Source organism: Lithobates pipiens, unplaced genomic scaffold (genome assembly GCF_037356315.1).
Source record: "Lithobates pipiens isolate NorthernLeopardFrog02 unplaced genomic scaffold, aLitPip1_a1.2 Scaffold_16, whole genome shotgun sequence".
In the NCBI taxonomy this organism is placed as follows: domain Eukaryota; kingdom Metazoa; phylum Chordata; class Amphibia; order Anura; family Ranidae; genus Lithobates; species Lithobates pipiens.
Window position 1 is genome coordinate 250,327,453 of NW_027507748.1, and position 27,218 is coordinate 250,354,670.

A 27,218-nucleotide genomic window follows, 5' to 3' on the forward strand; every position below is an offset into this window, starting at 1 on the left:
ATGTCCTGAAGCAGGCCAGGAAAGTCTGTTTGCATTTCCGCCGATCATCTAATGCCTGTGCTCGGCTGGCTGAGCTCCAAAAGGAGTTGAACCTGCCCAAGAACCGCATGTGACATGCCCACCAGGTGAAACTCAACGTTGGCCATGCTGCAGCGGCTGCACACGCAGCAGAGGGCCATCAATGAGTACCTGTGCGACTACGGCACCAGGACAGGGTCAGCGGAGCTCAGTTTTTTTCTCACCACGCCAGTGGGGCATGATCAGGGATGCATGCACTGTCCTGTCACCGTTTGAGGAGGCCACAAGGATGGTGAGCAGTGACAGTGCATGCATCAGTGACACTGTACCTCTTGTCCACCTCTTGGAGCATACGCTGCATGGAATAATGGACAGGGCACTTGAGGCAGAACAGAGGCAGGAAGAGGAGGACTTCCTTGCCTCTCAAGGCCCCCTTTATCCAGACAGTGTTCCTGCTGTGCCACCCATCACACAGGAAGAGGAGGAGGAGGACGATTGTGTCAGCATGGAGGTGGAGGCTGGCACTCAGCATCAGCAGCAGCAGCAGCAGTCTTGTAGGGATGATTTACACTCCCAAGAAACCCGTGGACTTGTACGTGGCTGGGAGGAGGTAGCTGCGGATCATGTTGTCCTTAGTGACCCAGAGGACTCCAGACTGAATGCCTCAGCTAGCCTACCCTGCATGGCCTCCCTGATCCTGCAAAGCCTGCGGAAGGATCCTCGTATTCTTCGGATCAAGGAGAGGGACCATTACTGGCTGGCCACTCTCCTTGATCCACAGTACAAGGGTAAGGTTTCCGACCTTATCTTGCCATCGCAGAGGGAACAGAGGATGAGACATCTCCGGGAGGCCTTGCAGAAAGGTCTGTGCAACGCATTCCCAGAGACTGGGAGGTTACAAACTCCTGGTCCTGGACAACGTGTTGCTGAGGCATCGGTCAGAAGGAGCGGTGGAGAAGGTGGCCGCCTGACCGATGCTTTCAGACAATTTTTTAGTCCGCAGCCCCAAGGTATGATCGGTTCCAGCAACCATCGCCAACGTCTGATTTACATGGTGCAGGAATACCTAGGGGCAAGGTCAGACTTGGACACCTTTCCCACCGAAAATCCTCTGGCTTACTGGGTCTTGAGGATGGATCACTGGCCAGAGCTTGCACAGTATGCAATTGAGCTACTGGCCTGTCCTGCATCCAGCGTTCTTTCGGAACGCACCTTCAGTGCTGCTGGTGGCTTTGTTACCGATCACAGGGTGCGCCTGTCCACCGAATCAGTTGATCAACTGACCTTCATCAAGATGAATCAGTCTTGGATCACCCACAGCTACCAAGCACCTGAAGCTGATGTAACCGAATAATTTTTTTGGAAATATCACATCCCTTCAAGACTGCCTATGCTGATGCTGAGTGACTGTCCTGTTATGTTGATTGTCTATCCTCTTCCTCCTCCGCTGATATGTTGGAAGAACATTTTTGGTTCTGGGTGATGCCATCAGCCCAATTTTTCTGCCCCTGTTTAACAGGGGCGTTTAATTAAATTTTTTGATGCAATGCTTTGCAGCAGGGCTAATTCCTGCACTAAAACTAGAGTATATGGGAGAGGTTGCAGTGTCGTGGCACCAGCACCAGTGCCTAAGGCCCAATTTTTCTGCCCCTGTTTAACAGGGACATGTAATTACAATTCTTGATATAATATTTCACAGGAGGGCCCGTTCCTGTGCCCACCCAGAGTAACTGTGAGGACTTTGTTGGTTGTGGTGCTGGTGCCACAACACTATAAGGTAAATTTTTCTACCACTGTTCAACAATGGCATGTAATTACAATTCATGATATAATCGTTCACAGCAGGGCGCTCCAGCGCCCACCAAGAGTCACTTTGAGGGCTTACAATGTTGTGGAAAAACCAACACCTTGTTCCGCCATTTCTGCAGAGCATATAGGGCAGGCCCCTACTTTCAAACATCCAACTTACAAACATCTCCTACTTGCAAACTGAAGGAGACAGCAGCAAGTGAGATGAAAAAAGACGGACGGCAAAACAAATTATACAGGGGCAATAACCCTTCCCTATGTTTTCCAAAAAGCTTAAAAATAGTTTTTTTGACTGGAGCTACACTTTAAAAATGTACCAGTTGAAAATTACAAACAGATTCAACTTAACACAACAAACCTACACAGTCCCTGTCTTGTTTGCACTGCCTGTATACTGCTGTTCTGAGTATATAGGGCCTGGGGGCCACACGTATTTCCTTTTTTTAATATGGGTACGGGGTTCCCCTTAATATGCGTACAAGACCCAAAAGGGCTGGTAATGGGCAGGGAGGGCTACCCATGCCATTTTTCTCAATGATTTATAACCATATTGCAGGAACCAGATATAACATTAAAACCGCAAGCAGTTTTAAATGACGTTATTTCCGTTAAATGTAATTTTGTGCAGGGACTGTTCTAAACACGGGAAACATGTGGCACTTCACAGGCATACTACAGACACCCCCCAGGCACGATATTTAAAGGAATATTTTACTTTTTTTTTCACTTTAATCGTCATTAAAATCAGTGGTCCCACCAAAACGGCCGTTTTTAAAACTTTTTTTTTGCATTGACCCATGTCCCCTGGGGCAGGAGCCAGGTCCCCAAACCCTTTTTAGGACAGTATCTTGCATATTAGCCGTTAAAATTAGCACTTTTAATTTCGAACGTTCGAGTCCCATAGACTTCAATGGGGTTCTAACGGTCGTATGAATTTGGGGTCCGTTCGAAAGTTCTGGTGCGAACCGAACCGAGGGGTGTTCGGCTCATCCCTATGTGTCACTTACCTGACACAGGAGCCAGCGAAGTCACCGCTGTCCCCTGTAGTCCGGCACATCCATCTTCTCGGTGGGTCTCGCTGCTCCGCCGCTGTCATTCGGAGAAGCCGCAATGATGTCACTCCCGTGCATGCGCACGGGAGCCGCCACTCGCGGCATGCCGCCACTCGCGGCATATCGCCGCTGACCGCGGCGCACTCTGTGCACCATAGACACGGGAGCCGACACGCGCGGCATATCGCCGCTGACCGCGACGCGCTCTGTGCACCATAGACACGGTAGCCGACACACGCGGCATCGTGCGGCATCTTCGTCATTGACGATGCCACGCTCAGTGTGACTGCGCCGTATGCGCCGTAGACAGCGGTGCCTGTGTTTCGGCAAATATCTCCTAAACCGTGTAGGTTTAGGAGATATTTCTTGGACCTACAGGTAAGCCTTAATCTAGGCTTACCTGTAGGTCAAAGTTGGTTGTAAGGGTTTACAACCACTTTAACAATATAATGTTTGTCTCTCGCTATGGTTGTGATTTCAAGCTATTCAGTTTGTTTTCACCGCAGTAAAGGGCAAATGACATGGTGAAATATCGACTTCTGACAGTCAATCACCACTGTGAAGCAGAAGACAGCAGTACCTAGGAAATGTCATGTCGTGCTAGAAAGGTATTATGGTCATCTGCCCTAACGAGTAGTCATCTGCCCAACAGGTCCTGAGCATGGTTTTGCTAAAGAATTTGGATTTTGCATATTACATTTTATAGCATAGTATGATACAGTGTGGAGCCAGAGACTTGGGTGTTTTAAATATACGATTATCCCAAGACGTACCTATAAGTAAAGCTGTAAAAAATTACCTTTCATTAGCCTGAATACTCTTAAAAACCAAAAGCCACATACACACTATCAGATTTTCTGCTGATGCTTTTCCTTCAGATTTACCAAAACCATATAATATGAGGTTAAACCTTAGGAGTTTCAATTTGTATGCATTCAGGCAGGCCCCTGCACTACATGGTTTTTGTAAATCTGAAGGAAAAAATCAGCAGAAAATCTGATGTGTGTATGGGGCTAAACGCTGAAATTTTGCTGCTATGAGTTAATCTCTGTTTTTTTGTTTTTTTACTGTGGCATTACATAAAATACAACCATATTACCAATTCAGTATGTTTATACTGTAAGGTATTATTGTAGATGGCCTTTGAATAAAATATTGGAAATTGTGATTAATACGCTTTATCTTTTTTGAAGCTCCTAATGTGGCTCCATCTGGTGTTAATGGAGGAGGAGGTACACCGAATGAGCTGACTATTAACTGGACGGTAAGTACACACCCAGTGCATTGTAAGAATAATAAAATGTAAAATAAAAACATGCAACACTATATACACAGTAAAAAGGTAAAAACACATCAGTTGGCTTCTAAGGGTTGCAGTTTGATAAATTGTTGGATTTTGGAACCAAAGGTATTACCAATAAAATGACAAGAACAACTCTAACTACAATTGGAATTTGCTTACATTTGCAGATGTGTGTTTATGATTAAAGTGATTGTAAAGTTTATTATATATATATATATATATATATATATATATATATATATATATATATATATATATATATATATATATATATATATATATATATATATATATATATATATATATATATATACACACACATATATACACATATACATATATATACATATATACACATATATACATATATACATACATACAAACAGTGGGGACGGAAAGTATTCAGACCCCCTTAAATGTTTCACTCTTTGCTATATTGCAGCCATCTGCTCAAATAATTTAAGTTCATATTTTTTCCTCATTAATGTACACACAGCACCCCATATTGACATAAAAACTGAATTGTTGACATTTTTGCTGATTTATTAAAAAAGAAAAAACTGATATATCACATGGTCCTAAGTATTCAGACCCTTTGCTGTGACACTCATATTTAACTCAGGTGCTGTCCATTTTTTCTGATCATCCTTGAGATGGTTCTGCACCTTCATTTGAGTCCAGCTGTGTTTGATTATACTGGTTGGACTTGATTAGGAAAGCCACAAACCTGTCTATATAAGACCTTATAGCTCACAGTGCATGTCAGAGCAAATGAGAATCATGAGGTCAAAGGAACTGCCTGAATAGCTCAGAGACAGAATTGTGGCAAGGCACAGATCTGGCCAAGATTACAAAAAGTTTTTTGCTGCACTTAAGGTTCCTAAGAGCACAGTGGCCTCCATAATCCTTAAATGGAAGACATTTGGGATGACCAGAACCCTTCCTAGAGCTGGCCATCCGGCCAAACTGAGCTATCGGGGGAGAAGAGCCTTGGTGAGAGAGGTAAAGAAGAACCCAAAGATCACTGTGGTTGAGCTCCAGAGATGCAGTTAGGAGATGGGAGAAAATTGTAGAAAGTCGACCATCACTGCAGCCCTCCACCAGTCGGGGCTTTATGGCAGAGTGGCCTGACGGAAGCCTCTCCTCAGTGAAAGACACATGAAACCTGCATGGAGTTTTCTAAAAAAAAACACCTTAAGGATGCCAAGATGGTGAGAAATAAGATTCTCTGGTCTGATGAGTCCAAGATGGAACTTTTTGGCCTTAATTCTAAGCGGTATGTGTGGAGAAAACCAGGCACTGCTCATCTGTCTAATACAGTCCCAACATTGAAGCATGGTGGTGGCAGCATCATGCTGTGGGGGTGTTTTTCAACTGCAGGGATGGGACGACAGGTTGCAATCGAGGGAAAGATTAATGTGGCCAAGTACAGGTATATCCTATACGAAAACCTTCTCCAGAGTGCTCAGGACCTCAGACTGGGCCGAAGGTTTACCTTCCAAAAAGACAATGACCCTAAGCACACAGCTAAAATAATGGAGTGGCTTCACAACAACTCCGTGACTTTTCTTGAATGGCCCAGCCAGAGCCCTGACTTAAACCCGAATGGCTGACCATCAACGTTTACCATCCAATCTGACAGAACTGAAGAGGATCTGCAAGGAGGATTGCAGAGGAGCCCCAAATCCAGGTGTGAAAAACTTGTTGCATCCTTCCAAAAAAGTTCATGGCTGTATTAGATCAAAAGGGTGCATCTACTAAATACTGAGCAAATTGTCTGAATACTTAGGACCATTTGATATTTCAGTTTTTCTTTTTTAATAAATCTGCAAAAATTTCAACAATTGTGTTTTTCTGTCAATATGGGGTGCTGTGTATACATTAACCACTTCAGCCCCGGACCAATTGTCAGCCTAAGGACCAGAGGTTTTTTTACAATTTCGCACTGCACTGCTTTAACTGGTAATTGCGCGGTCATGCAATGTTGTACCCAAAGGAAATTTGCGTCCCTTTCTTCCCACAAATAGAGCTTTCTTTTGATGGTATTTGATTGCCTCTGCGATATTTATTTATTTATTACGATATAAAAAGGAAAAAGACTGAAAATGTTTTAAAAAAAAAAGATATTTTCTACTTTTTGTTATAAGAAAAATCGAATGAACTAAATTTTAGTCATACATTTAAGCCGCATGTCTTTAGTAAAAAAATGTCAATAAGCGTATATTTATTGGTTTGCGCAAAAGTTATAGCATCTACAAACTAGAGTACATTTTCTGGAATTTACACAGCTTTTAATTTATGACTGCCTATCTCTTTTCTTGAGGTGCTAAAATGGCAGGGCAGTACAACCCCCCCCCCCCAAATGACCCCATTTTGGAAAGTAGACACCCCAAGGAAATTGCTGAGGGACATGTTGAGCCCATTGAATATTTTTTTTTTGTCCCAAGTGATTAAATAATGACACAAAAAATAAAAAATAAAAAAAGGTTACAAAAAGTTGTCACTAAATGATATATTGCTCACACATGCCATAGTTATATGTGGAATTGCACCCCAAAATATATTCTGCTGCTTCTCCTGAGTACGGGGATACCACATATGTGGGACTTTTTGGGAGTCTAGCCGTGTACGGGACCCCGAAAGCCAATCACTGCCTTCAGGATTTCTAAGGGTGCAAATTTTTGATTTCACTCCTCACTACCTATCACAGTTTCGAAGGCCATAAAATGCCAAAATAGCATAACCCCCCCCCCCCCCAAATTAATAAATTTTGGAAAGTAGACACCCCAAGCTATTTCCTGAGAGGCATGTTGAGTCCATTAAATATTTTATATTTTGCCACAAGTTGCAGGAATATTACAATTTTTTTTTTTTTTGCACAAAGTTGTCACTAAATGATATATTGCTCACACATGCTATGGGCATAAGTGAAATTACACCCCAAAATAAATTCTGCTGCTTCTACCGAGTACAGGGATACCACATGTGGGGGACTTTTTGGGAGCCTAGCCACGTACGGGACCCCGAAAACCAAGCACTGCCTTCAGGATTTAAATATAAAACGCTACCAAAAAAAAAACTGTTAGTGATCGCAGGGATCAGGCCTGACTCTGCGAATGCTGCAGTTATGTGTTTAGTGTTTTGTAAGTGACAGTGATCGATCGATACTGCACTTGGGTGGGCTGGGCGGAGGGGCAAAACGCAGGTGCTAGCAGGTATCTGAACTGATCGCGCTAACAATGCATTTTTTTGGAACCCTAAACTGCTAGGGACGCTAGTATAGATCAGATCAGATATTGATCTGTTCAGATTCTATACCACTATGGGAGGTTTATGCTTTGCGCGTGGGTGTTAGCAGTACTGGCACTAACCTAGCGCTGCCTGGGCGACACAGACCCTGACCCTAAAGCCTAATTGATATCACCCGCCGGGTGATCAGGGGGTTAAACCTTTATTGGGTAATAAATAGTGGGTGCCCTGATGCTATAAAAAGCAAACTAACTAACCAGAGTCAACCGTAACACTTATACGGTGATCACTGGTGAAAGGGTTAACTAGGGGCAATCAGGGGGTTAAAATCTTTATTAGGTAGTATATGGGGGTCCCTGGCGCTATATAAAAACCTGACGGGTAACCTAAATAACTAACTGGCTAACCAGCGTCACCAGTGGCACTTATAGGGTGATCGCTGGTGAAAGGGTTAACTAGGGGCAATCAGGGGGTTAAAACCATTATTGGGTAGTATATGGGGGTACCTAGCGCTATAAAAACCTGGCGGTGAACCTAAAAAAATAACTAGCTACCTAGCGGCACCAGTGACACTAATGCAGCGATCAGAAAAACGATTGCTTAGTGATACTGGCAAAAGGGGGTGAAAGGGTTAACTAGGGGCAATAAGGGGGTTAAAACCATTTTTGGGTAGTATATCGGGGTACCTAGCGCTATAAAAACCTGGCGGTGAACCTAAAAAAATAACTAGCTACCTAGCGGCACTAGTGACACTAATGCAGTGATCAGAAAAACGATCGCTTAGTGACACTGGCAAAAGGGGGTGAAAGGGTTAACTCTAGGGGCAATCAGGGAATTAAACCTTTATTGGGGGGGGGTAGGGGGCTACCCTGGACCTAACACTAACTGCCCTGACAGTTTTTACTGTCACAACTGACACTAAATGCAGTGATCAGTAAATAAATGATCACTGCAATGAGTGACACTGTGACTGGGAGGTAGACTAGTGCACAATGGAAAATTTTGCTTAGTTTCGGTTTGTTGTCATTCGTAAAATACATAATTTCGTTTTGTTATATTCGTTATGTTACGTTAATACGTTTTCGGATAATTCATTATTATTCGTAGAGTGTGAAATTCATTCGTTCCTATTCGTTGAAATTCGATATTTATGTATGTATAGACATTCGTGATAATGATTCGTAGTTTGGAAAGTCGTTTGTTTATTGAATCTTTTAACACACACAATGACAACGTCTCTTCTCCTCGGCTCAAATACAATACAACACCTAGTAAGCTGTATATATGGTGAATGGTGTTGCGCTCCACTAAAAGTACAGATAAATAGAATAGATAAATATGGATATAACTATCAATATACAATGTGCAAATAATTATCCAATAACTGTTATCTTGTTCAATAGTAAGTAGATGCTCTTTCAGAAACTTATTTTGATTCTAAACGCATGCAAACTATCATAAAAAACTTCTTCCACAAAAGTGCATCTAGTGACAATAAGCAATAAAGTACATTCAGTGCCAAAAATTGTTTAACATATAATCAAAAGAGAATATATATATATATATATATATATATATATATATATATATATATATATATATATATATATATATACATACATATATACAATATAATTCAGTCCATAGTGCATAAAAGTGTAAAACTCAAAAATAAAGTAACAATGTCTGAAAAAAAGCCAAATAATGAGTCGTTCAATGTTCAATAGGGTGCAACGAAGTAATAGTGAAAGTGTCTATTTCTATATAAAAAAGCTCTCAGTATATAACAAAACGTGCACTTTATATATCCACTCTGTGTCATCAACGTATGATGGCTCCGTGAGTAAACAGTTACTCCACCAGTGATCACGTGAGTAGGTGTCCACACACAAGGTGCAATGGCTACCTTACCTTACTGCTGTAAGGTAAACAGCAGATATTCCTTTCAACAGACAGATGGTATAGGTAGTATGGGTGGTCCCCTCTAGGTCCTCAGCCCCAAGCCAACATTCACATCCATAGGAGAAAAGAAGGAGCTCCAATAGTGAAGTATGTAATAAAATCAAACTTTATTCTAAAAAGGACATAGTCCTGGGTACTCGCATTTAAAATGAAGCATATAGGCAAACTATAAACAAGGCAGCAGCATCAAACGAACGGAACACAGGTTCGTACTACGGACGTCACTTCCATTCACCATATATACAGCTTATCGATTTAGTGGAGGGTTTGAACCCCTGTCGGTGTTTTTCTGCAGCCATACGTTCTCGTTTTTATTTTTGCTTTACTTTTCTTTATCTGAAACATTGTGGCGCGAGGATAATCTATAATTACTACCCTTCTAACTCAGTTTCAGGAATGCACTTTGCCAGTAATCCATTCTCCGACACAAATTAATTAGCTGATTGGATTATAAGATTTACTTTGAGCTGACCTTTTGTTTCATTAGATCTTTAAAGAATTACCGAATTCATTCAAATTCATAATTCATTCGAATTCATTCGTTATATTTCTTTCGTATTCGTTGTTATTCGTTATTTTTTTATTCGGCCGAATTTAGATTTGTTACGAAACGAATTGCACAAGCCTACTGGGAGGGGGGGTGATCGGGGGGGGGGGGATTTGTGTGCCTATGTGTACCTACATGTCAGTGTAGTGTTGGTGCACTTACTTTATCTGTTCTCCTCGCAGTCCGGTCAAAAAGACCGCCCAAGGAGAACGACATCACTTCCTCCCTGCCTGTGTTTACAATACACAGGCGGGGGAAGCTTCTCATTCGCCAAGAGCGATCCAGAGGGTATGGCCAGAAACCAACAGCCATCCCCTCATCTCGGATCGCTCCTGAAGCGAAACGGACCGCCGCATCCAGCGGGAGGGGGTCCGAACGGGCCCCCCACCCGCTGGAAGGCAAGCACGTACATGTACGTGCTTGTGCCTGTTGGTGCCATTGTGCCAACGTACATTGCCATGCGGCGGTCCTTAAGTGGTTAATGAGGAAAACGAACTTATAGGGGTTGTAAAGTCATTTTTTTTTTTAAATAACAAACATGTTATACTTACCTCCACTGTTTGTTTGTTTTTTACCTCCACTGCAGCTTGTTTTGCACAGAGTGGCCCCGAACCTGCTCTTGCCAGCTGTCTCTGCTTTCTCCCACAAGTACTTCTCACGTTCATGCGAGCTCCCTCACATGATGAGAAGCACTTGCGGGCGTGCTCCCGTGATACAGCCGGCGGCTATAGCCACACGCTGTATCACTTGGCCCCGTCCCCTAGCGCACCGTGTGATTGGATGTGATTGACAGCAGCGTGAGCCAATGGCTGCGCTGCTTTCAATCCATCCACTCCAGCCAATCAGCGGCCAGGCTTAGCAGCAAAGAGGACGTCGGGACTTTCGAGGGGTCAGGTAAGTACAACGGGGGGGACTGGGGGGGCCGGCACTGTGAGATGTTTTTTCACCTTAATGCATAGAATGTATTAAGGTGAAAAAATATTTACCTTTACAACCCCTTTAAATTATTTTAGCAAATGGCTGTAATAAAAATTTAAGGGGGTCTGAATACTTTCCAACCCCATGTGTATGTATGTGTGTGTGTATATATATATATATATAATATATTAGGGCTGTGGAAATTAAAGATGAATTCTTTGATTAATCGATTAATTATTTTGATCGATCAAAAGAGTTCCGTCGGAAATCCAGTGACATCACGGACATTAATGTCATTGGACTCCTCCCACCTTCCCCAAGTGCCTCCGTCTGCTAACGAATGGAAGGGGGGAAGAGTCCGGTGACATTGAAGTTCTGATTGAACGTAATGCATATGGGAGAGGAGCTACACATGATGTCACCCGCTGCTGCCCTATGGAACTAACATGATTGTCGGCTTTACATGCTGTGTTTTTATCATCTTTATGTGAGTAGTTTGTGTTTGAACACAAAAATGAAATCTTATACTTAAGCGGTGAGCACTTAGATCTTTTCTTTCTACCCATGACCTGGCATCCTTGCTGAGATCTAAGGAGACGTGAGAGAAGTTTATGGTCTGTGTTAACCATTTTGATACCCGCTTGCATGACCACCTGTTTGCACAGGGGTCCATGCCATAAGGTGAGAGTGATTAGTTAGACCGGAGGTGGAGGGATTGTCACGCTACTGTGGAAAAAAAAATGACTTGCATCAGTGCTACAGTTTGAATTTAAAACGTATTTGTGTGAACTGTGAAGTTAAGTCATGGATTGTGGAAACCAGGGCTGGACTGGGACAAAAAGTTGGCCCTGAACTTCATCCAGACCAGCCCACTTTAATTTTGTAAACAAGCACAAAAACACTATATAAAACTATACGTAATTGTGAAAAAAAACATAAGTAGCAAAACATAAAGAGTCCTCAGTAACCTCTTTTATTATTTCACTTATTCTCCTCTGTATTTTTCTCATCTTTCTCACATCACTGCGTGAAGTTGAGGGTGAGCCGTGCAGCCATTACTTTGTCACTGAAACCAGCCCATTGAGCCATCGGCCCACCGGGAAACTCCCTGTAGTCTCAATGGCCAGTACATGCCTGGTGGAAACTAACTAGTGTCCTGTTAATGGACAGTATCCATTTACACAGAGCATGGCTCACTCCCAACCCCCGCTCTCTCCTTATGGGCTCACAGGCTGACTGCTGCCCCCGCTGCTGTGTGAGCTAATGAGGAGAGCGAGACCCAGGAGAGCCACTGCTCTCATGCACATTGCTGGATCGACGAGATGGGGCTCGGGGGGGGGGGGGGGGGGAGTTGCATCCAGAAGGATTTTTACCTTAAAGCATAGAATGCATTAAGTAAAAAAAAAATCTTCTGGCTTTCAAACCACTTTAATGAGGAAGTAAACCCTGATGGGTTTACTTCCTCTTTCATTCCCTGCAAAGGCAAAGCATAATGGACTACTATGCATCCCATAGTAGCCCCCTATGTGTCACTTACCTGACACAGGAGCCAGCAAAGTCACCGCTGTCCCCTGTAGTCCGGCGCATCCATCTTCTCGGTGGGGTCTCGCAGCTCCGCCGCTGTCATTCAACGAAGCCGCGATGATGTCACTCCCACGCATGCGCACAGGAGCCGACATGCGCGGCATCGTGCGGCATCTTCGTCATTGACGATGCCACGCTCAGTGCGACTGCGCCGTATGCGCCGGAGACAGCGGTGCCTGTCTTCGGGCAAATATCTCCTAAACTGTATAGGTTTAGGAGATATTTCTTGGACCTACAGGTAAGCCTTAATCTAGGCTTACCTTTAGGTCAAAGTGGTTTGTAAGGGTTTACAACCACTTTAACACTCAATTTAAATTTCAATATTGACGAAAAATGGAAAAACAGCTAAGAGTCTGACTCTATAGGAATTTCCCAAAATAAAATGTATAACCCTTTGGAAGGTGGCTGGGGCATTCCTCATCCCAAATGGCATAAAATTAAATTCAAAAAGCCCAAGAGTGTGGTAAAGGCAGATCTTTCCCAAGTCTTAGTGGTCACAGCAATATCCCAGTATCTCTGGCTTAGGTCCATGATTCTTAAATAACACCAGCCAGCTTGTCCAACAATTCATCAACCCTCAGCATTGGGTAGGCATAAAAAATTGTGATCTTATTCAGTTTTGGAAAGTCTATGCCTAAAGTCTGAAAGTCTAAACCTAGTAGTATTGTTGTTAGGTATCACCTGTATTGCTAGTAACCAATGTGCTCTGATACTGTTACCCCCATTGCCCTGAGACTGTCCAAGTCACCCCAGTGCCAGAATCTCCTTCTTAATGTCTGCTTTTACTTTTAGAGAGACTCTATAACCTGACTTTCTAAACGGCTTGTGGCTTTGCATGCCTACATGGTAGACAACTAGGTTAGTCAGGCCAGGGCATGTGATAAACGCACCCTACTAGGACTCCAACACTTCAGACAGCTCAGCCTGTTGCTCTGAAGTCAGTTAGATGTTTGTGACGGAACCTATCCCCCACACTCCGCTTTAGTGTTTCCGTCAGTATGCCGCTTCCTAAGTCCTGAAACACGATGCCAATGGATCTGGCTATAGGAACCTCCAAGAATTAGACAACACCAGTCTTGGAGTACATCAGGAATAGTCTTTTATTTGAGCTCTCCCACAAATATATATATAGCAGGATGACTAAAACCTAACCTAATTAGCATGAGCTAATTATCTAATCAACACTGGACGGACTCCTTCATTCAATTGCAGGGTTAATTAGCACAAACAACAAAACAACAATAGGTGAAATACTCTTTAGAATCTGTGTCAAGCCAGACTAGATTAATTTACATTATACAAGACAACAGACAGGTGGCTGGAGTTGATGACATTAGCATCTAAGAGTTTGTGTCCCAACAGTGTGATTCAGTCACTATTGCTAATATGATAAATACATATCCAGAGTCTGTGTATCTTGGGGGGGACATGGACCTGAATCCAAGTAACACCACCTCAGGGGTCCCCAGACATACAGCTCACAAAGAGCAATGTTCCCCCAAATGCCAGGGCCCATAATCGGTGGGCAAGAGGCTCGTATTCAGTCCCCTCCAAGAGCCTCTGTCCCAGCTAGGTCTGTCACAATGTTGATCTGCATCTCACCAAATTAGTCTGAATATTTGGCAGCAGCCAGAAATCAGCCAGTGATTCTGCCTTGCCCTCTGGTAACAGATTACAGACCTGGAAAACACAGGCTAATTTGTCATGATGCATGAACAGAACAGAAATGGGAATTCTTTAAAAAGACTGTTTGTTTGTGAACTCACTGCAAGTATATTCCCATGGGAAATAACTTTAAAAGGCTAAAAATAAAACCTTAATGGCTCACGGCCAAAGTTAAAAGCTATAAACTATAAGAAGAGAGCTTTTAAAAAATATAAAAATGAAGGAACACTAGTGTCCTTTAAATGTTACAAAAAAAAGATAGTAGGACAAACCCCCAAAAATTCTTCAAATATATTAATAGTAAAAAGTAAAGTCTGGGCATGTAGGCCCTTTACAAAATATTCTAGAGTGGGTGACAAGGGACAAAGAGAAGGCTAATTTATTAAATACTTTCTTCAATTCTGTGTATAAAAAGGAGCATGGGGGAGCTCATGTCCATAATGGAGGTGGTAGTGACACAGCCCCAAATCCACAAGGGCTCAAAAGTGATATGGTCCAGAAATATTTGGACACAATAAAGGTGGATAAAGCACCTGGACCTGATGGCATCCACCCATGGATCCTAAAAGAATCGAGCTCTGTAATTTCAAAGTCATTGTATCTAATTTTAAGGGACTCATTAACCACATACAGACCGGACCATTTTGCTGGTCAAAGACCAGACCACTTTTTGCGATTCGGCACTGCGTCGCTCTAACTAGCAATTGCGCGGTCGTGCGACGTGGCTCCCAAACAAAATTGACGTCCTTTTTTTTCCCACAAATAGAGCTTTCTTTTGGTGGTATTTGATCACCTCTGCGGTTTTTATTTTTTGCGCTATAAACAAAAATAGAGCGACAATTTTGAAAAAAACACATTATTTTTTACTTTTTGTTATAATAAATATCCCCCAAAAATATATAAAAAAAAAAACATTTTATTCCCTCAGTTTAGGCCGATACGTATTCTTCTACATATTTTTGGTAAAAAGAAAACGAATGTAGCCACCTCATCTAAGAATTGGTAGGATGCGTTATATTTCATTTTTTGATTTTTGGGTTTAAATGAGCTTAAAGGAAGAAATACATGTCTTTCATGACATGAGGGGAATGTTTTAAAATAGATTTCCTGTCTTGTTGATAATGTGAAAACCATTGGAAGCTCACTCCCAGCACTACAGGAGGGAAAACACAAATGACATACAGGTATGAAAATACAATTAAGGCTGAACTTTTTCTTTTCACCAAAACTGAGTGGACTGATCAATCCCAGCTTAGTTTATACCTAGGGTTGCCACTTCATCCCTTTAAACCTGAACACATATGAATTACACAGGTTCTGTGGCTGATTTAATGAGGATAAGGCCCCGAGTTTAATTACCACCTTAACCACTGGGCACTTAACCACTTACAGACCGGACCATTTTGCTGTATTTTGTTATAATAAATATCCCCCAAAAATATATAAAAAAAAAACATTTTATTCCCTCAGTTTAGGCCGATACGTATTCTTCTACATATTTTTGGTAAAAAATATCGCAATAAGCGATTATTGATTGGTTTGCGCAAAAGTTATAGCGTTTACAAAATAGGGATAGTTTTATAGCATTTTTATTAATAATTTTTTATAATTTATTTTTTACTAGTAATGACGGCGATCAGCGATTTTTATTGTGACTGCGACATTGTGGGGGACCCATCGGACATTTTTGACACATTTTTGGGACCATTGTCATTTATACAGTAATCACTGCTATATAAATGCAGTGATTCCTGTGTAAATGACACTGGCAGTGAAGGGGATAACCAGTGTGTGGCAGTGTAGGGGTTAAGTGTTCCTAGGGGTGTGTTACTAACTGTGGGGGGGTTGGGCTTTCATTTAGGGAACACTGATCTCTGCTCCAATCACATGGAGCAGAGATCAGCGTCACTAGTTGCTAGGCAGAATGGAGAAATGCTGTTTACACTGCATTTCCTCCATTCAGCCGTCCTGTGAGACGATCGCGGGTATGTCCGCGGCGATCGAGTCCGCGGGTCCCGCGACCGGACTCACGGGGGTCCCGACCAGCACGGGAGCACGCCGCCATCGTCGTGCGCTTGTCGGGAACCAGTTAATGACAGGAATAGTACCACTGGATTGGCAAAAAATATATATATATAGATATATATATATCTATATATATATAAATAATCAAGTCATTTTTTATTTTTTATTATTAAACATACATACAGATATGTCACATTAATCCATGAAATATCAAGACACATAAAAACACATAAAACAAATAAACCTCTCGGACTAAAGTAATTTAACATGTACTAAACAAAACATTATAGAGACATAGATACATTTTACTCAACAAGTTGTTCAACGCTAATTTCAAACTTTAAACCATGGCAGCTTCCTCTATACAGCATCAAGTTATATTTCTATCACGCACGAATTTAGTCTCTTCTACCTCACTCCTCTCCACTAGGTAAACCATCATATAGTTGATTACTAGGGTCTATCCAACACGACCATATTTTACCAAACCTTTGGGGTGTACCTCTATGTTTATATGTTAATTTTTCTCTTTTGAGTTTGTAATTAAGTTTCTCAACCAATTGTTTATGGGTTGGAGGATCAGCAGATGACCATTTTTGTAAAATAACTTTACGTGCTAAATAAAGGGATCTTATCCACATAGTGTGCTTGTCTACTGGCAACGTCCCATCGGGAATTATTCCCAGTAGTGTGAGTTTAGGCGTTCCTGTTATCTCTGTTTTTTCCCAGTAACGATGAAGCTTTGGGCATCACCAAAGCTTGTGAATAAGAGAACCATTAAGTAGTGAGCATAGCGGCATAACAGTGTTGTGTATTTTCCCCAAGCATAGGATTATTGTGGGGTGTAATGGGCCCTATGTATAATAAAAAGCTGAGATAGCCTTTGGGAGGGTGAGTTGGATGTCCTGGGAAGTGTTTCCAGGGCACATGTCCATTCCTCCTCCTCTAGATCCTCTATGTCTCTTTTCCACCTTATAAAACTATATTCATGTTTTTCTGTGTTCTCCGATTGTAAATTTGAATAAAGATCACCTATTAATCCTCGTTTCATGCAAGAAACTGAAGTTGCCTTTGTTAATATTATAGAATATTTATACTGTATTTGAATTTTCAAGTTCTGAATCTGTAAAGCATGGCGTATTTGAAGATATTGGTAGAAGTGTTTGTTCGTTAACTGATAGCAGTCTTTTAAGGTATCAAATGGAAGTAAAACATTCCCTTCATATAACTGATACAGAAATATTATACCCGCTTTTTTCCACTTCGAAAATTCCAAAAGTTTATTCAGTTCAAAAAGGTAGTAGTTGTCCGATATAGGAATATGTTTCGTATAGCCCTTATGTTGAGTGATAGTTCGAGTTGCTCCCCACACCCTATGAATCAAATAAAAAGTAGGGCATTTTCTTTTATTGTAAAAGTGGTGAGCTACTATTAGTTGAACTAAAGGGTGTTTTTTTTTTAAATTGTGATATTACCTTCTGTACAGGGTCCTGCAAATCCAGTATCTCTCAGCCATGCCAGTGTTTTAATTATGATGCGATCAAATATAATCTTGGATTAGGTATCGCAACTCCCCCCTTATCTATGGGCTGTTGTAATGTTTCTAATCTAATTCTAGGTTTTCCCCACCTCCACACAAAATCCCTAAAAACTGAGTCAATAGTCCTAAATCATCGCAACGTCAACCATATGGGGGAGTTGTGTAATACATATAGCATCTGGGGCATCCACACCATCTTCACCAAGTTCACCCTTTCTACCATGGACAATGGGAATTTACTCCATGTTTGACAATGAGAGAGAGTACATTCCTGTCTGTGTATTCTGTGATATCTAATGTAATTACCACTCCCAAATATTTAAATGATTTAACAATGGCTATCCGATTAACCTGGCGTGGGTGCTCAAAACGCACAGGGTCCAAGAGCAACATTACAAATTTGTCCCAGTTAACATTAATTCCTGAAAAGGATCCATATAATTCTATTAAGGACATAACTGCGGACAGGGATGGGCCTGTATCCCCCAGAAACACTAAGGTGTCAAACGCATAAAGTGCTATCTTATCTTCACCTGTAGAGCTACGAAATCCAACAATATTTGTGGAGGAACGGCTAGCCTCAGCCAATGGCTCAATGGCCAGAGCAAAGAGAAGCAGGGATAAAGGACATCCCTGCCTTTTTCCTCTGGTCAATGGGAAAGAGGTCGAAACACATCTGTTCACCTGTACCCTTGCACTTGGGGGTCATACAAAAGTTGTATCCATTTGATAAATCTGGAACCAAACCCATATTGTTTTAGACAATTCAACAAAAAGACCCCCTCTATACTGTCGAATGCTTTAGCAGCATCAAGTGACAGTATTTCCCATATTATCTGTTGGGATTTGTAGATTTAAAAATAGACAACGGATATTGTTTGCTGTGGATCTGTTAGGGATAAAACTTGATTGGTCACAATGGATTAAATTCAAAATGCATTTTGATAATCTTATCGTCAATGCCTTTGCCAGAAATTTGATATCCGTCGATAACAACGATATTGGGCAATATGAGTCAAGATTACTCGGGTCCTTACCAGGTTTCAGCAAAACAATGATTACTGCTTCAGTCATAGAGGGGGGTAATGAGCCCACCTCTATGGCATAATTAAAGAGATCAAGCAACTCTGGTAACAAAATATCCACATATTTTTTTTATACACTTCCTAGGCCATCTGATCCTGGTGCTTTATTATTAGGTAAATTTAGATATTGCTTCTCTTAGCTCATCCAATGTTAATGGTGCCTCCAAAGCCGCCCTTTCATCATTTTAAATAATTGGTAAATCAATAGTATCAAAGAATCTACTCATGGACTCCTCTGGATAGGACCCTACTTTTATATAGTAACTGATAGAATACCTCCAATATCTCTGGAGTAGTATCAACCCTCTTATTTAAGCATGATTGTATTTCTACTATGTATGCTGCCGGCCTCTGAGCTTTAACAATAGTTGCCAATAGATGAGGAAAAAAATATTTTAAGCAACAGACAGCATGGATTCATGAAAGATAGATGTTGTCAGACAAACCTTATTTCTTTTTATGAGGAGGTAAGTAAAACCTTTGACAGAGGGGTTGTGGTGGATGTGGTATACTTGGACTTTGCAAAAGCGTTCGATACAGTTCCGCACACACGGCTCATGTGTAACGTAAAGTCTACAGGTTTGTAAATGGATAGAAAACTGGCTAAAAGACGGAATTCAGAGTAGTGGTTAATGATTCTTACACTGAATGGTCTAAGGTTATCAGTGGTGTACCCCAAGGTTCAGTGGTGGGACCCTTACTTTTTAATATCTTTATAAATGATATTGGGTCTGGGATCAAAGGTAACATTTCCGTCTTTGCAGATGATGCACCAAGCTATGCAGTGGAATAATGTCCTTACAGGATGTCTCCAATTTACAAGCCGACCTCAATGCATCTAATTGGGCAACTATGTGGTAGATGAGGTTAAATGTTGATGAATGTAAAGTTATGCACTTGGGGCCTAAAAATTTGTGATGGACGAACTTTCGACGGGGCATTTCGTGAACCGCGAACGCGGCCAAAAGTTCACAAAAAGTCTCCATTGACTTTAATGGCAGGCGAACCTTAAAAACCTCCACAAAATACTTACTAGCTGTGCACACATAGTCCCATAACATGGGCACTGACATAACAAAAGTATTAAGTGAATCTGGGATCGACAACGACAAGCATTCTTTTTTTATCTGTGAAATTTTGACAATTCAGGAGCGCATGAAGGCCATGGAGGAGAGGCAAGGTCAGGGCAGGCTATGAAGGGGGTGCAGGAGATGATTAGTGCCACAGTCAGGGCAGCGCAGTCCTGTGCCAGTGTCCCAGTGTGCCAAACTGTGCTTGAGCCCCTCCCTCTGCCCGGCCCTTACCCCCACCTATGCAGGGCTCCACTGCGGTGGTCCGAAGGTGCCAGTCCAGTGCTGATCCTCAGCCATGGTGCTGGCACTGCCTGCTGATTGACTTCTCTGCTGCTATCTCCCTCACTAACACCAGCACTGAGCTAGAACACTGACACCAGCACCGCGATAGAGACTGAGCAGTGACACAGTGCAGTGCAGACTGTCCCTCAGTCCCTACACTGATAAAAGTCAGCACTCAGCTCAGCAGTCAAGTATAATAGGCTTTCGATATTTGAAAGAAAGTATATTATACGTGTACAACCCTATATACTGTACACCTATACCAGTCCTTAAAAGGACCTTTGCGGACCTAGTAGCTAGTGATTTGCAGACTGTCACTGAGTCCCTACACTGATAAAAGACAGCTGCAGAATCGGTCAGCACTCAGCTCAGCAGTCAAGTATAATAGGCTTTCTATATTTGAAAGAAAGTAAAAGGACCTTTGCGGACCTAGTAGCTAGTGATTTGCAGACTGTCCCTCAGTCCCTACACTGATAAGACAGCTGCAAAATTGGTCAGCACTCAGCTCAGCAGTCAAGTATAATAGGCTTTCTATATTTGAAAGAAAGTAAAAGGACCTTTGCGGACCTAGTAGCTAGTGATTTGCAGACTGTCCCTCAGTCCCTACACTGATAAGACAGCTGCAAAATTGGTCAGCACTCAGCTCAGCAGTCAAGTATAATAGGCTTTCTATATTTGAAAGAAAGTCTATTATACTTGTACAACCCTATATACTGTACACCTATACCAGTCCTTAAAAGGACCTTTGTGGACCTAGTAGTGATAGCTAGTGATTAAACTGACTGTCCCTGCTCCACACAGTGTCCTGTCCCTACACTGACAAAAGACAGCTGCATAATCGGTCAGCAGTGCAATCAGCAGCACAGCAGTCAGCAGCAGTGCACCAGAACCCTATATACTGTACACCTATTCCAGTCCTTAAAAGGACTTTTGTGGACCTAATAGCTAGCGATTTGTGTCACTACAGTCTGTCCCTGCTCCACACAGCAACCTCTCCCTACACTGACAAAAGACAGAATGTAAAATGGCCACCAGATAAGGTCTATTTATAAGGTGGGGGAATGTCCAATTTTCCATGTGCTGAAATGTCTCAATTGGCTGTTCTGTACCCCATGATGGATGGGTCAAAGTTCTTTCACAATGTAAACGCATATGTCCGCCGTGCGAACAGAGCCAGAAGTCTGCCGGTTTGGCGAATCGTGAACACGCAAAATTTGCCGCAAACCACAAGGCCATCCCTACTAAGAATATGCATGCCTCATACATACTAGGGGGAGTACAACTGGGGGTATCCATAGTGGAGAAGGATCTGGGGGTTTTGGTAGATCATAAGCTCAATAATGGCATGCAATGCCAAGCTGCGGTTTCCAAAGCAAGCAAAGTTCTTTCTTGTATTAAGAGAGGTGTGGACTCCAGAGAGAAAGATATAATTGTGCCCCTGTTCAAATCATTAGTAAGACCTCATCTGGAATATACAGTTCAGTTTTGGGCACCAATTCTCAAAAAAGATATTGGGGAACTGGAGAAAGAGAAGGGCAACCAAACTGAGGCGTGGAAGAGCTCAGCTATGAGGAAAGATTAGAGGAACTGAATTTATTCACTCTTTATAAGAGGAGATTAAGGGGGGATATGATCAACATGTACAAATATATAAGGGGTCCATATAGTGAACTTGGTGTTGAGTTATTCACTTTACAGTCAACACAGAGAACAAGAGGGCACTCTTTACATCTAGAGGAAAAGCAATTTCATCTCCAAATACGCAAAGGTTTCTTCACAGTAAGAGCTGTGAAAATGTGGAATAGACTCCCTGCAGAGGCACTGCTGGCCTACTCAGTAGATTGCTTTAAGGAATGCCTGGATTATTTCCTAGATGTACATAATATAACTGTACTAACATTTATAAGTAAAGTTGATCTGGGAAAAATCCGACTGCATCTCTGGGGATCAGGAAGGAATTTTTTCCCCTGCTGTAGCAAATTGGATCATGCTCTGCTGGGGTTTTTCGCCTTCCTCTGGATCAACTGTAGGTATAGAATTGGGTATATGGGATTGTATTATTATTATTATTATTATTATTATTTTTTATGGTTGAACTGGATGGACTTGTCTTTTTTTCAACCTTCATTGTTTTTACATGGTACAAATTGAGCCACTTAGCCTTGTCATCAAGGAATGCCACATACTGTAGGTCGCATCACTGATTTTGTAATATATAGAGCGCATGGGGCCTGTAGCTACTTCTGGCACATGGGAATCCGTATCCACACCTTCTGGCCCAAGTCATACACCAGGCAGTCTGGTCATGCCAGTACTCCTGGATGGTCTGGAACTGGGTAAGGCTTTCCTACACCAGGCTCATCAGAGACTGAGTGTCCATTTTCTCCTGAAGCTTTAAAACATATTGAATGTATACCCTTCTCCTATATAAGTGCTTGAAGGGGGAAAATCTATCCAAAGCCTGGGACACTTCACGATAGGTGAAAAGTAGATGGAAAAGAGCACTCTCAGTCCATTTCCTGAGAATCACTGAACACTTTGAGCTTCTGCAATAAAGTGGCATTTCTTGCAGAGCCCATTGATCTGCAGTTGGTAGGTAATAGGCATGATATGCTCTACATGCATGCCCTGACAAAGGCATTGCACCAGGTGCGACATAAAATTTTGATGTTATCAGGGAGTATCTCACCAGTTCACCAGCGTGTTTGCAACATTGTCTGTCTGAATAGAGCTCAGGCCTACTGCCTATTGACCCCTCAGCCACTGAGAATTATATGGGACATGAATCGTCTACCTTCTCTATAGCTCGAGACACCTGCCAGGAATGTCCCCTCTCTCCACTTCTCTTTATAATTGCATTAGAACCTCTGGCTGCACACATTTGCTTAAATCCAGACATCAGGGATATTGAATTGGCCGGTTTGCACCATAATTTTGCCATGTTCGCTGACGATATCTTGATGTACATCACATCCCTGCATATCACGCTTCCCAATTTGGTATCCCTTTTGAATGGCTTTTCATCCCTTTTGGGTCTCTATGTAAATCAGGCCAAATCCCATGCACAAAATGTTTCTCTACCTGAAGCCATTCTTCAGAGGGTGCAAAGCCAATTTTTCTTCCAATGGTTTGACTGAATTTTTTATCTTAGAATCATACTTCCCCCTCCCCAATGCACTGGCCTTATATGGTGCCAACTACCCCCTCTCATTAGAACCTTGACTAGAGTCATGGAACACATTTTTTGGCTGGGGCGGATATATGTGGTAAAGATGACTCTCCTCCCCTGGCTAGACTCCTTAGGTGTTCATTGGATCTGCAAGGTATGTGGATCTGCTCATTGGAAGAACGCATATCACTTTACGCAGATATGTTACTTTATTTTTCTAATCCCTGGGTTACGATCCCTATAATGCTCCATCGAATTAGTAATTTTGGAACATTTTCTGGCCTCAGGGTGAACTGGACCAAGTCCAATGTTTTCCCTGTGGATCCCACCCTCCCATTTGATCTCTCTTTAGACTGCCAGTTACAAGTTACTTTGTGTGTTTAAAGATTTGGGAGTTACAATACAATTACTGATTCCCAACTATATTATAAATAATCTCTTACTGTACATAGACTCCTTTAAAAGCAAAATAACCAGCTGGGCAAACCTGCCATTGCCACTAATGGGTAGAGTAAACCTATTTAAAATTGTGTTTTTGCCCAAATTCTTATATATTTTGGCAAATACCCCTATGTATGTACCCAACAAAAATCTTTCAAGAAATTGATTCTCTATTGTCTCCTAAGAACCCTAGAATAGCTTTGTCTACATTACAATTACCTACAACTCAAGGTGGATTAGCGCTGCCAAATTTAAGACTTAATTATTTTGCTTCACAACTGGTCGACATATGGTTTTTTCCACAGCTGGATAATGCCGCTACTGCGGTAGAGGCGGCCCTGCAGTCCTCTTATGAAGCTCTAAATAACTTAATATTTCGGAAAAGGTTAGAGTTTAACTCTTGTTGTACTCTTCCCTTCAGGTTTAGAAGGGAATCCCCAGAGCTATCATTGGTGGCCAAGCAAAGGCTCGATGGCAGTTTGGTCTCCTCAGAGCATCATCACCTTTCAATATCGCAAAGATGCATATGATATTCCAGAAATTCCATTACCTCCAAATTCTCCACCTCTTGGAATCCCTGACCAAGAGCCATGGTTGGTCAACTACCATGACAGCATTGGAAACCAAATGTTAAACATTCCCCACAACCCAAGGATTGGTTTCACTATGATACTCGTATTCTAAATAGTTTAACTCGCATAGCCCATCTTACTGCTCCAGTTGGGAAAGAGACTTTGGTGCCACGCAAACCCCTGAGACCTGGAATAAAATCTGGGAGGCATTATTTTATTACTCTCATAACATATTAACTTTAGAAAATGCTTTCAAAGTCTTCTTCCAGTGGTACTTTACCCCAGCTAGAATTGGTAAATGTCTCCCTACATGCCCTTCTACATGCTTTAGGGGATTGTCAGACCTAGGATATATGAAGCATATATGGGGGACATGCCCTAAGGTTAAAAGACCGTGAATAAGAGTCTACAACATGTTCAAAACGGTGTTGCACATAAACTTACGAAAAGACCCTTGGGAGACACTCCTACACACACCGATAGAAGACGCTACCAAATGTGTGCTCTTGTGACCCATATATTTTCAGCCACGAAACAGATTATTGCCAAATTGTGGAAGACGTTTACTCTCAACTTCAACAAAGTGAAAAGTGGGGTGCACGGCACTCCAGTGAATGAGAAATTTACGGTGATTCCAACTGACAAACGCAATAAATGTTTTTATTTTTTTTATTATTCTTAATAAAATTCAAGTAAAAAAAAGAAGAGGTCTAGTCTCTCTCCCAAAAAAATAAAATCAGCAGCTACAAATACTGTGGCTGCTGACTTTTAATATAAGGACACTTACCTGTCCAGGGATCCAGCAATTTCGGCACCTAAGCCAATTCTTCAATTGGCTTTGGGTGCAGGCATCGGGCATCTTATGTTATGTTGTGTAAGGGAAACCGGTAGTAAAGCCTTGGAGTTAGATCGACTGAGCCCAGCACTTTTAGGTCAGCCTCTAAGGACAGCAACCAGGTACTAGTTAGGTCACCCTAGACATCACATTTGTAATCTTGTGGTGAGGAAGGCTGCTCCTCTAGGGTGTTGTGAGGATGGCTTCTCTCCCAGCTATTAGCATTTTCTTTCCTCTCTGTAAAACACTTGAAAATGCATCTGCCCCTACCCTTGTTTGCCATCTCTACCTCTTTGTCAGGAACATTTAATACAGATTTGAAGCATATACTGTATATGCCATTATGTAATGGGGTGGGCTCCAGCTAACAAAATACATGTGTAACTTTTTCTTGCACACATAATTCTACAGGCTTATTGATAGGTTGGGTGCAACAGACAATGGTGCCACCACAGAGACAAACAATATTGAAGCGGTCAGCACTCCAAAGTATGCTGTTCCACCCTAACATAACAAAAAGTTTACATCTGAACAAGACAAAGCACCAAATGGGGCAAATATTGTCCTGTAAACTTCATTTAATTCAGCAATAGATATTCTGGGCAATATACAATTTTGGTCTCTAAATTCTGGAAGAAAATTCTGCCTCCTTGGATCCATAGAAATATTTGAGAAAACCTTTGCTTGCATGCTTTTTCTTTGTCAACGGATGACGACAAATAAATAAACTTTGGAAGCTCTCGGAATCGTTTTTCATGAGATATATGCTGCATCTTTCATGTTTAAAGCTGGAATATAATAGAAAAAACTTGTCATATTATTTTTCTTGATGTTTCAGCCTCTTGGAAGACAATATCAGAATGGAGATGGTTTTGGATATATCATAGCTTTTAAAAGAAAGACTGAGGACACTTGGCAGACATTTAGAGTATCGGGGGTGCAGTCCCATCAGTTTGTATACCGGAATGAGACCATTACAGCTTATTTGCCCTTTGACGTCATGATCAAAGCTTTTAATCGGAAAGGAGAAGGACCATACAGTTTAGAGACCACTGTATACTCAGCAGAGGATGGTAGGATTTATTTATATACATATATATATAAACTATATACTGTACAGTGTAACTTAACTTTTCTCAATATGTTTGTGGTGAATAGTCAACATCAATTGATGCGCTGTGTTACCTGTATATAAAATAGAATAAAACACTAAACTGTATACAGTTTAGTGTGGGTGGTATGGTTATTGGTTATGGAACAGTGAAGTATTAATTCATAAGCTAAATACATACAACCAGGAAGAGGGTCCCTCCACTAGTGGGATTATATAGGCCCAATTAAGGAAAAAAACATACACATGCATGTCAATAAAATAGTCAGTTCTATGTGAAGTAACAAAACGGAATTGTCTGTGATTAAACTCACACCCTTTAAAAGTGAAAGCATACTTCTACATCAGCCAACTAGATTGAAAACAACATTCATCATAGTATGAGGGCCATTATCACACATGTCCCTATGTGGGAGTACAAGACCAGGACCCCTGGGGAGCGCAGCCAAGGAACAGCCAGCAAAAAAGTCAGACCCGGCCTGATAAAAAGCAATAAAACAAAACAAAAATATTTTTTTTTTTTTTTTTTTAGACAATTGTATAGTAATGTGGAAGTTGACTGCTGGAGTGCTCTTATATGGTAGTATAGGGAGCATGTATATCATAAGGATATTGAGCAAAAAGCAGGGATCAAACCACTTTCAGGGGCACGTTAAGGCCTCATGCACACGAGACGCAGATGAAACCTCTGTTAAAAAAAAGCTGAAACGCGCGTTTAGAAACGCGCGTTTTGCCGCGTTTGCATGCCGCGTTTAGACGCGTTTAGACGCGTTTAGACGCGTTTGCGTTTAAACGCGTTTATAAAGATAACATCATGTAGACCCTCCCCAAGCTCTCAAAGCATTTTTTTTAACTATTTCTGCTATTTTGATCAGAGTGAGCAGCAGCAGCATAGAGAGCAGTTGTACACTTGCATTTGCCGTGTCACTTGCCACGGGACCTGCCACAAGTTGTGGATTGTCCACTTGCCACGTCACT

At 41.7% G+C, this 27,218-nt stretch overlaps 1 protein-coding gene across 4 annotated transcripts in view; it reads left to right on the forward strand.

Moving 5' to 3' along the window:
* Window positions 1–27,218, forward strand: part of CNTN2 (contactin 2) — a 393,010-nt gene that overhangs the window by 289,932 nt on the left and 75,860 nt on the right. For all 4 annotated transcript variants that reach the window (XM_077481283.1, XM_077481285.1, XM_077481286.1 and 1 more), the window contains 2 exons: window positions 4,073–4,143; window positions 25,968–26,202. In XM_077481283.1, coding sequence (XP_077337409.1) covers window positions 4,073–4,143; window positions 25,968–26,202 — 306 coding nt within the window. The remainder of the gene's footprint in view (window positions 1–4,072; window positions 4,144–25,967; window positions 26,203–27,218) is intronic.